The sequence below is a fragment of the Arachis ipaensis genome, chromosome B10 (genome assembly GCF_059453495.1).
Source record: "Arachis ipaensis isolate K30076 ecotype BB chromosome B10, ASM5945349v1, whole genome shotgun sequence".
NCBI lineage: Eukaryota > Viridiplantae > Streptophyta > Magnoliopsida > Fabales > Fabaceae > Arachis > Arachis ipaensis.
In genome coordinates, this window is record NC_142435.1 from 10,087,204 (window position 1) to 10,098,982 (window position 11,779).

The window sequence follows — 11,779 nt, forward strand, 5'->3', positions numbered from 1 at the left end:
CCATCATTGCTCAGTAGCACCGGCGAGCTTTGGAGAGATGCCGGTCTCAGCCTCTTATGGCCGTTCTTGATTATAGGAGTGAAGGTCAATACAACGGGTATTAGATTGGCATCCTAATTTTTTTCTTAGCCAAGCATTGGAGTGTGATGCTTCCTGAACTTAGAAGACCTATTACCCGCCCCGTGGCCCGTCAAAGCCTTCTCTCCTTTCTTTATGACTGGGCCTTTACCTGGACTTAACCCAATCTTCTTTGTAGAAATCAAGTGCTTCTTTTCCAATGAATCATTTTGGGCTATTTTTGAAAAGACCAATTTTCCTTTTCACTTAGCTATCACTTTAGTCCACCTTTCCTCCTCCATCATGTGCCCATTTTTAGTCTCCTTACCATGCAATGTAACCTCTTCTTTCTCCACATAATCCATAACTGATGCGGACAAATTGGGATTATTTCCAAATTCAAAATCTTTCTCCATTTGGTTTCCTAGGTGTTGGCCACTCGGTTTCGCTGCCTTCCTCACCGCCCCATCACTGAGAGTCTCATCCCCGGACTTAACATCCACTGCCTCTCCTTTGCATGTGACTGTGGTATGACCGAAAGTCCGAAACAGTTGCACTTCTCACATAGCAACTACAGGCATTCGTACTCCACATCATATTCATAGCCATCAACAATAATCTTCCGAACAATCGGTAGTCCAAGATTCACTTGAACACAGGCACGAGCAAATTTGCCTCTTTCTGCCGATTTGGTCGCTAAATCAATCTTTATGGGTTACCAATAGCAAAAGCAATTCTCATTATAGCTCTCTCATGATAGTACCATATGCTTAATCCAGCAATTCTTATCCAGACCATCATATCCCCAAAAGAGTCTTCGCATGGTCTAAAATCTGATGACCACAGCTTAACTGCAATGTAGTGGTCTAATATCAACCATGGACCTCCTAACAGGACCTTCTCCCTATCTTCGTTGTGCTCAAACTTGACTAGGAAATAATCAAAGTCCACATCAAGAACCTCATAGCCACCCTTGAGTCTCCATATCCCCTTTAGTTTATGAACTAGGGCCATATAACTGAAGTGTTTTCCCAGAACTTTAATCACAATAGCTTCGTTGTAAGGCTCTGAAAGAAAAATCCTAGCTTCGTTAATGAAAGTTACCGTTTGTAGCTTGGGGTCACCTTGCTTCCCCGTTACCATTGCTAAGGCATCCCCTTCTAACCCATCTACTCTGCGTTGTCCTGCTGCTTGTGAAGAACCAATAACTTTATCGCGAAAAGATATCCTCTAAATCCCACTATGACTACCCTCACATAAATCCTCCATAACACTTGGCACAATCCTCCCCACACTTTCCCCCTTATTCTCCTTGAAATGCTCATTCTTATTGTGTGCTGCCCTCAAACCTTTCTCCTGCTCTCATCGGATCCTCCTCCCTTACCCATTCTTCGAATCCTTTTTCTCATAAGAATTGACTTTTAATTATATGAGAATTGAAAAGTAAATTTTTAAATAATTATTTATTGATATATAAAAAAAATATTTATAATAATAATAATAATAATAATAATAATAATAATAATAATAATGTCATATGTACATAAAAAATAATCACATATATAAAATATACATTAAAATTAAATTAAACAATATTTATATACAAATATATAATAATTAATAAATAATTTAATAACTAATTTTTATATATACATAATATTTTTATTATAAAAAATCTCGGGATTAATTTGGGTAATTATATAAAATTTTATTATTTATAGTTAAAAAAAGTTTAAATGGGGGTTATAAAAGGAGCTGAGGTGAAGTAGTAGGCTGAGAGTAGAGAGCGGTGAAAGAGAATAGCTTTAGTTGCAGGCTACGTCGAGAATCAGTGAATCAGAATCAGTCGCAGAAATGGGAGTGGAGAAGCAATTGGTGAGGCCCGGCACCGGTCCCAAGCCTGTTCCCGGTCAGAACGTCACCGTTCACTGCACTGGCTATGGTCACTTTCTTGCCCCCTTTCTCAAACCCTAACTACATATTTTTTCCTCATTTCTTATTTTCGATGTCGGTTTTCTGTAATGATTTACATTTCACTTTCAATTCCGCTCTCCGATGATTATTTCTACTAAATTTAAATTACTTATACATATTTTGCGGTGAGCAGGGAAAAATGGTGACCTCTCCCAGAAATTTTGGAGGTTAGCTTATCTTACCTGACATAGCACTATTGAGATGTAATTAAGTATAATAAAGTGATTAATTATGGTTGGTTTTGTTATAGCACAAAGGATCCAGGGCAGCAACCTTTTAGTTTCAAGATAGGGCAGGGATCTGTTATTAAGGGATGGGATGAAGGTGTTCTTGGCATGCAAGTCGGTGAAGTGGCTCGTCTCCGGGTACGCCATGCTTTCAAATTACTTGTATGTTTGTTGAGTTTGGATGATTGAATTTGAAGATAGTGTTTTGGTTTTGCAGTGCTCCCCTGATTATGCTTACGGTTCTGGTGGCTTCCCTGCCTGGGGGATACAGCCCAACTCTGTTTTGGAGTTCGAAATTGAAGTCCTCAGTGCCCAGTGAAGTGAACACAATACACATACTGTTGCTCTTTTCATTTTAATAAATAAGGACTGGTATTGGTATTAGTTTTAGTGTTAGTGTCATATCATGTATTGTGTATGCTTTTGAGTACTTCGGCTGAATCATGAATAACTTCCGAATGATCTTTGATGATATAACATACTACTTTAGTTGCTAGTTATGCATTTTTTTTGTTCCTTGGTTTTTTCTGTGTGCGTAACCAAAAAGAAGAAGAAGAACAAATTAAACTTAGAAGGCCCACTTCATGTCCAAAAAAACCCCACTTCTAAGAACTCAAAAAGTCTAAAGAAAAGAAAAAGCAAACTCAATTTATATTCATGTACCAAGAAAAGCTAGTAAGTCCTCAATTGTTTTTTTGGGTCTTCGGCTGTGACCAAAGTAAGGCCAACCCAGAAACCGAATCCTAACCCACATCCGACCCGGTTTCCAAACAACAGCGCCACATTTTGAACGTGTTGTTTTTTGCCTCTCCTTTGCTGATTGCTGCTGCGTTCTTCAGGGTGGAGGCAAGAGTTCAGCGTTAAAGCCATCGACTCGTCACTATCATCTTCTCCACGATCAATGGTGCTGCTCCAATTATCGTGGCAGAGGATTCTGAACAAAAACAAAAAAAAGGAAACGCAAACTCACGCGAGCATTGACAAAGCTATATTAGTTACGCATGCCTAAAGTGTAAGCCTGTAAGGTCCAAACCCCGAATTAATAGTTGACTCCAAAAACACACCACACCTCGAATCTAAATGTTAGGAGGCATAAATTTATCAAATTTGAGAATTGTTAAATGATTTGATAAATTTGATTAAATTATTATTTAACAGTTATCAACTATTAACTTTATACGAAAATAATGTTAAGAATTAATTTAAACTTCAAAGTTTAAATAATTATTTAAGTAGATGAATGAGTTAATACTCGATAAATTCTAGTTGGTTATAAATATATATCCCAAGTTATAATGTTATATGTAACTTACATCTTATGTACAGTGTGTGCGGTTAGGGTAAATGTTGCTTTTTTTAAAACAAAATAGAAGTAAACCAATTTAGGTTGGTCGAGTTTCAGTTCACTCGTCTAACCCTTAAAAGGAATTTAGATCTGTCACGAATTAGTCTTTGATTTATTGGGCTGGAAGATGCCGTAGACAACAAAAAGAAAAAAATAGAAGTAAAACATTATTTTATATTTAGATGTAATTATAAAAGTTCTTTTAATAAAATTATAATAAAGGTTACACAAAGGTTAATTATATATTTACTTTTAAATTACTAATTATTTCATATTCTTTGTATTCTAATATTATATAATAAAATAATTTAGTTATCCAAATGATATTAATAATTTTATATTCCAAATATTTTAATTAAAAATTATTAATTATATTTTTAAAGGAAAAAATTTGTACTGAAGTAGCTAATTTCGTAACGCAAAGCTTTACTTCTTCCTAGCTTCTCAGTTATCTATTACCATTTAATCTTCCCACTACAAGTAGTACTGCTGAGTTCTGATAAAGCTCACTGAAAAAACATTTGTAGAGGGAAAAAAAAATGCCGTGGAGCCCAAAAAAGGAATGTATTTCAGCATTTGCAATGAATTCAATTGAAGTGAATGTTGATAAAGGTTAAAGGGAATCCCTGAATTCAAGCATTTTAGTCTCTGAAATCCAACAACACTTTGGTATATATGTAACTTAAAGTGTGGACCTCATCATAGACATTAGGCATCTGGTGCTTGTACCCTCCACTCTAAGCAAAATGGTGTACCACCACCAAGCACATAATTCACACTATTATACATAAATTATTGGGTGCTATTGCCATCTTTTAAACATTTGGTTCTTCTTCTTCTTCTTCTTTTTGGCTTTTCATCAAATGCACGGGTGTAATATATTACATTGGATGATTGCACTTAGTGAACGAATAAAATGTGCATTGCACTTGATGGTTGGTTCTTGTATTTGCATAATTCCCATTTTTCTTTATTTCACTATTATTTATTTATTTGTTTTATTCTTTTGTTTGGGTATCATGCTCTTGCATGATTAGTACAATGCACCTTGCAAAATGTACAAACTTTTGGTGGGGGCAATTGGGCCCTTGAGATTAGTTGCATTTAAATGGCTAATTAAGAAACAAATTAGGTTGCTAAATGAGTATATTAGATTTTTGATGAGTGAATTGCACATGTTTATGTCTCTGCAAAGTGCAAGACTTTAACATCAACTAGACTAAGACCTGCGCACCGTGTGACAAACTAAATTAATTATACTATATAGTATAAATTTAAAAGTATTATATTATTTAAGAATTAATTAAATAATATATAAATTAATATTAAACTTAAATATCTGTTTGTAAAAAATATTTGTAATTTGTATATAATTTAATATAATTATTCAAAAAAGATAAATAAAAAAATACAACAACAAAAGTACAAAATCATATGAAGTTGACCTCTTTCTTTAATATTATTTGTGTGTATTTTCTAATATCTTTATATAATAGAAATTTTTTTTATATATTTTATCATGTAATATAATCAATTCTAAGAAGATAAACTCTTCTTTATTTATTGGTGTGAATGTTTTTTATAAACAAATGATACCGACTTTAAAAAACAAATTGTTTTTTAATATTTTTCAATGGATGGCGTTCCATAGTTTAATTTTGAGATTTTTTTTAGTGTATTTGGAGATAATTAAAAAAAATAATTGAGAATGAAAATATAAAAAATGTAGTATAAAATTATAAATAAACTTTACTAATTATGATACATTAGAATCTATACATAATACATACTAAGTCGATGTTGTTGTGTCAAAGCCAATGTATTTGGAAATGATTTGGATAATTGATTTGAGAAATTATGAAATAGGATAATAATAGTAGCAAGAGCCAGAGTTATAGAAAATATTTAAGTAGACTAAATACTTTACACTTTAAATATATGTAACAGAAAATTATTGTTATCATCGTTTTAATGTAGATATTAATTATATTTAATCGTTATTTTTTAATTTAATTGAATAATAATAGATATTAAATTTAGTTGATTAAGAGGATTAAAGTTTTGTATCAATACTATATAAAAATATATTATCTCTTAATTTATAATATAAAGTTGTAAAATTTAACCTATGAAAAATTATTGATGTGATACACTTATAAAATCTAATATGGTATAAGTTTATTTTATATAATAAATCAGTAATATTAAGAAGAAGTCTAAACTTGTCTTATTTATTGATTCTAACAATAATTAATATATTAAATAATATAAGTTTTAATTATTTTTTATTATCAAATATTTTTAATAATAAATTAATATTTATTTTTATATAACAAAAAAAGTAGATAATAGATAGAACTGTTATTGTCATCATAATTAATTATTACTATTATTATTACGACTATTCAATCGTATGATAGGAAGGTTCATGCTCTTGATAATCATCAATCACGGCCAAGCATCTATCATTCATTATTTAAGCAAACTTCCCAAATAATTAGTGCTTGCACATCTATAATCTATTGAGACGGAATTATAGACTTTATCGAAGTTTGGATAATAAGATCACAAGTTTATTCTTCCCCTTTTTTTTCCCTCCATCTTCATTATAAATAAATCCAAATACAACTTATTCTTTATATAATCATTTATTAAATAATTTTAGGGTGCATTTATTTATGATTATTTTAGCAAAAATTTTATTTTCTCTCAAAATTATTCATTTCAGCTTTAACAAACAAGTTAATAATAATCATTATAAGTTAATAGAAAAGCATATAGTTGGTTGGAATATATAGTAGATACTAGATATGTTAGTGTTGCAAGTGTGAGGAGTGTTGAAGTTAGTCCCACATCAAAGAAAGCATGGAAGAGTGAGGAATTTATAAGATGAGAGACCCATTAACTTGACACCTTAAGGTTTTGAGTTGGATGTGGTGTCTTCTCATCTTATGTTCTCTCGCTTGATTTCTCTGTATTGGTGTAAGAATGAGTTATATAATTAGAGATATAAAGTACTTTTATAATATAGTATTAGAAGTTTAGAATTTTATGTTCAAAAGATTTAGAGTTCAATTTCTAGTGAATCTCAAAAGTAAAAAACAGTATAAAAAAAATTATACTAAAATCAAACAAACAAACAAAAAAAACTCTTAATTAAAAAAAAAAATATTAGAGATAGTGTATTAGTAGGCTGCACACAGATCGGATCGGATCGGATACGATATCCGCATTTTTTAGGTCAGATCGGATATCAGGTATATCCGCATAATTAAAAAAAATTATTTTAGGATTCTGTTTGACTGTACTACAAAAAAATATCCAAAAAATTCATTTTTTATCTGTTTAAGCCTATTTACTCCTAAAATATTATCAACAATAGTTCTCTTGAATAACAAAAACAAAATAATAACACAAGATTTAAGTTTAATTATTTTAAGTTGAAGTACAACATAAAAAATTAAAAACAAAATATTATAAAATTCATAAAATAACACACTAAAATTCATATCACATTAAGATTTACTTTCTTAAACTATGCTATTTATATATGATGTGCGGATATGTGGATTTGCGGATCGGATCCGCGGATATCACGGCCGAATCCGCAATCTGATCCTATCATTGTGTGGATCGGATAATATCCACAAAATTCAGATCAGATGCAGATAATTACCACAGATATGCAGATATTATTCGATCTATGTGCAACCCTATGTATTAGTATGATTTATATGCTTTTTGAGACTTTCAAGGAGAAAAAAAATTAACAATGCGAAATAGTGTATTAGTATGTAATAAAAGAATAGTAAAAATGTAAAATATTCCAACAAAAAAGAATAGTAAAATAAGAAATAGTGGGAAAAGGTTAAATTTGAATTATAATGTGGAAATGAAGGGCAAAAGTGAGATTAAGTTGTGTATATAGGTGTGAGCATGCATAAAGCATAATAAACACATCCACCTCTTTCTACATTTTCTCCTTCTACCTGCTTCTCTGCCACCGCTCTAAGAACTTTCTTTCCTTCCTTTCTTTTTTCTCTGAACTCTTCACATTTGGAAGCCAATCTTATCAATCTCAATCTATTTGTAAGTATCTAAAATTCTGATACTCTCTGACCCTCTGTTCTTTTTGCTTCCTAAGTTTCTGTTAAGGGGAAAAAAAGGTAGCTGGCCCATGATAGATAAAATATTAAAGTTGAAGCCTTTGTGAAATGGGGATATGATCTTCATGAAATTCAGTCTTATGGGGCTATTTTGTTTTTTGGGATCATTTTGCTACTGAATTAACGGAGAGTTAGGTGGTGGGAACTTTGAGGATTGTAGAGTAGTTTAATGGTTTACTTGTGTTTTACTTGTTCTTATTGAGATGGGGAAAAATGGTAAATTCATGCCCTTTTTTTTTTCTGTTTCACCTAGAGAACAGCATGGTGGTTTTTACCTCTATTTTCTCTTTGTATCTCTGCCTGGTTTCTAAAACAAGCTTTTTTATTTTTTATTTTTAATTATCTATGGAAAAGGAAATTGTGATTTTTATTCTGATATATCTCTTTTCAGGGGCATTGGTTCTTGAGGGCCTAACATCTGTATGAAACTCTAAGGAGTTCTGGGTGTTAAGAAGAAACCAGAATGCGGTGGTTTGGTCTTTCTGTTGATGTGTTTCGCAAAGTTGTACGCCTGAACTTGTATTGTAAAGTTATTCTGTAGATCATCATTCCCTTAAGTTCTCCATATTGTTACTTTTGTTGCATTATAGTTAGTTGCACCCATGGAAGTCAACCATTGTTTGATAATTTCTTCAGATAAGTATAGAATCAGCTGAAATCTCAGTAGTGAAGTGCAAGCCTGGTATTTTTTTGCAGTAGTGTTGTTCTTGTCTCCAATAGTTCTCTAGTTGTAGCTGATTTTTACTTTGTAGTTAGTTTAGTGTCTTCATTGCCATACTCTATTGTGGCATATTTTTTGGGGTGCATTAGGATCAGATTGATTGAGTAGCGTGGTAACGATTAAAAGTAGTTATGGTGTGCCAAGCGGCAAGCCAAACAAGATTTCGGGCATTAAAACATGAGAATGGAATTGAAGGCGAATCGACAATTGTTGTTAGAGTGATAGCATGCTTTCAACCCTTGCATGATTGTCAGGTTGGTACCATATGACTTACAGACATGATTTTGAAGCTTGATTTGTGATGAAAAAACTTATATCCATTTTGTGTTATCTTTATTAATTATTGGATTGTTTTATGAGCTCATGGGTGATGAATGCTATCTTCTAACTCTTTGCAGGCTGAGTACTTTCGTCATTTGCTTAAGCCTGTCACGTAGATAGATCAACTTTTTTTCTCATTTAGCTGAAGCTTGAGGTTTGTAGTTTTCTTTTACTATTATTTGTGCACAAGAGAAATCAAGCTATTGAAGCAGCTTCCATATCAAAGCACCATAGCATCTACTGGTAAATATTTTTATTTTGTACTTTTTCATTGGAAAGGGTTTGTTTTGTCATCTTTATCATTGATTGATCGACTATTGTTCTTTAGGTTATTTTTGTCGTTGGATGGTTAAGGATCATATGCCTTGGCCTTGCTCACAGCATATGGCTGGGTCATCACCTTGTTTGAATGTGCCGGAGCCAAACTTGTATGGTTCTTCAGCATATCTGAATCCTAGTACATTCATCTTGCCTGCGGTGAGTGTATTTCCTGGATTTGCGGCTCCTGCTGCCCCATATCTGAAGGCTGAGCCCACCAATGAAGTAGTGCAGGGGTTCCATCAGTATCTTCAGTCATTGCCAACTTTGAAAGAAATGCATACTGAAGAGGCTATGCAACTGCAAAATGCAAATTCTGTATCTTTGCAGAAGAAGTTACTTATTTTCGACCAATCTGGTAATAAGACAAGGTTGTTTTATAGTTCTGTCTTGCCTCAGTTCCAGAGTCAAGTTGTTAATGCTACGCCATATGTATACAAGGACGAAAAGGCAGCTAATTTGGGTCAAAAGCATCTACCGAACAGTTCAACAGAAGAGTCTGATAATGATCATATAGTTAATGAAGAAAGTGAAATGCATGAAGACACAGAAGAAATCAATGCCTTGCTTTATTCTGATGATTCTGATTTCAGTGGCGATGATGATGATGAGGTAACAAGTACAGGCCACTCTCCATTGGTTACTAAAAGGACTTATGTGATGCAAGAGCAGTATGAGGATTCAAAGGAGGAGGTTGCGAGCTCTGGTTTGCCAAACAAAAGGCGGAAGTCAATTAATGGCGAGTACTATAGATCACCAATGCCTGCAGGTACTGCGGGTTTAGCAAGACTAAATGATACCTATGAGCATGCCAGCGACGCTGAATCAAAATATTCCAGTGGCCGTGTGTATTCTGGAGGTGCTGAGCAAACTAAAGACAATAGTTCAATGGTGGATGATATTCAACTGAAAAGGGATAAAATCCGGGAATCATTGAGAGTACTTGAGAACTTAGTTCCTGGTGCAAAGGGAAAGAATCCACTGTTAGTCATTGATGAAACAATTGAGTACTTGAATTCTTTGATGACTGGTACTTCCGGAGAAGATAATATCACCAAAGGCTCATCGCCGCCATAGCATACTTTGATATAAGGACACATCAATAGCGAAAAAGGTCATAGTCGACGAATTCTTAGCTCTGTTTCATGAGAAGTTTGAACTTAGCAATTAGCATGCTTGGTTCTTTTCTTACTTTCTTCCATTCTGCTTTCTCAAGGTTTATATTTAGTTGTGTGCAATAAGGGAGTAAAAGCAGCAATTGGAGGGAAAAAAAAATGGGGCTTGGGATATCAATTTGTTGACCAGAATTTGTATCTTTTGGCTTTCTTGGAGTGTAGATGGTAGTGGAGGATGACTGTGCTGCAAAAGTGGATATTTATTTTCCACCCTCAAAATGTTGAAGTCTGTAGGTGAATGGTGATTGAATGCATGCGCGTTAGGTAACTTGGGTCCCACTCTGCACCTTCCTCTTGATTCCTGGTTTGATGCTTTTGGCCTCTCTTTCAAACTTGTACGCATATCATATCACATTGGCATGGGACTCTCTAAAAAAGTGTCAAGAAAAGTTTAAGTTTTGGATGTTGGGTTATGCTTCAAATTGAATGAGGAGAGTGGTTGTTACATCATGAGTTGCTTGCTGGGACCCTTTTTGTTGGATGTGTCATTTGTGGTAAAGGTTACTTTGTTTTACATCCTAGAGGGTGGAATCAACATCAAAGACATTTTTTTTCTTTCTTTTTTCTATTTTCTACGTTGTAATTGAGAGGTTGGTTGAGCATTCGAGGTTTCCTTTTCATGATGCTACTAGCCTACTACTATTTATGTGTCGGTTGAGTGATTGTGTTAATAATTTGTTTGGGGGGGTGAATCTATCATCTATATATTCTGGTTTTTGTAGCTGTTCTTCACTGATTTGTCTATGTTGGTTGTCTTTTCTTGTGTTTTATTGTTTATACCTATTGAGCCATTCAATATTCAGTGATTCAGTATGATTATTTTCTCTTCCCGGATTTTTTTAATCCTATACTAGTTCATGAAAATGGAAAGAATTTTACAAAAAGTTTGTAAAGTGATACAGTGAATCATAATCATTATTGAATTTGTAATTTTTATCATATATGAATTTTATTATCTTGTTTTAAGAATAATTAGATGTTTCTTTTTTTACTTTTATTAACTTTTTCACTTTAAAAGAACTTGATCCGAATGAAGTTGATGGTGTATTGATTAAATCCTGGCCCCCAAAGAAAAATATGTAACAACAATTCAATCTTTTTGAATTAAGTTGCAAAATTGAGTTGTTTGGTTTAAATGTTTTTTGAACTACAATACCTTTGCCACCTGGATAATTGATTATCTTGCCATTATCAAGGATTTGACACTGAAGTTGACTAAAATGCCACCTGGACTGTACATAAAAAACAACACTATAATCAAATCAATTAGAGAAGATGACTATTACCATAATAAAGATAATCATTAGCAGATTAACTTTTGCTCCCTAGTTTTTCCCCCGGATGGTACCTTCAAAATCTGATGGTGATGAATGATGATATTTGGTGTTTCACCTGAAGCATCTGCAATGCCATGATTATTGATATTGTCCCTTGTCATGTGTTGTGGTATACACTATTTTGGTGATTTGATTTGA

The 11,779-nt window shown here is 33.1% G+C and overlaps 2 protein-coding genes across 2 annotated transcripts; both read left to right on the forward strand.

The window, feature by feature from the left end:
• Positions 1 to 1,802: 1,802 nt before the first annotated feature.
• On the forward strand, positions 1,803 to 2,754 carry FKBP12 (FK506-binding protein 12). The gene is made up of 4 exons (XM_016326546.3): positions 1,803 to 1,999; positions 2,165 to 2,198; positions 2,282 to 2,396; positions 2,476 to 2,754. The coding sequence occupies exons 1-4, from the start codon at positions 1,912 to 1,914 to the stop codon at positions 2,575 to 2,577; spliced, it is 339 nt and encodes a 112-aa protein (XP_016182032.1). The 5' UTR covers positions 1,803 to 1,911; the 3' UTR covers positions 2,578 to 2,754.
• Positions 2,755 to 7,552: 4,798 nt separating this feature from the next.
• LOC107623166 (transcription factor bHLH143) lies at positions 7,553 to 11,036 on the forward strand. Its single transcript, XM_016325334.3, has 4 exons — positions 7,553 to 7,692; positions 8,161 to 8,744; positions 8,889 to 9,054; positions 9,140 to 11,036. Exon 4 carries the CDS (start codon positions 9,157 to 9,159, stop codon positions 10,204 to 10,206), a length of 1,050 nt encoding a protein of 349 aa, XP_016180820.1. The 5' UTR covers positions 7,553 to 7,692; positions 8,161 to 8,744; positions 8,889 to 9,054; positions 9,140 to 9,156; the 3' UTR covers positions 10,207 to 11,036.
• Positions 11,037 to 11,779: the final 743 nt, after the last annotated feature.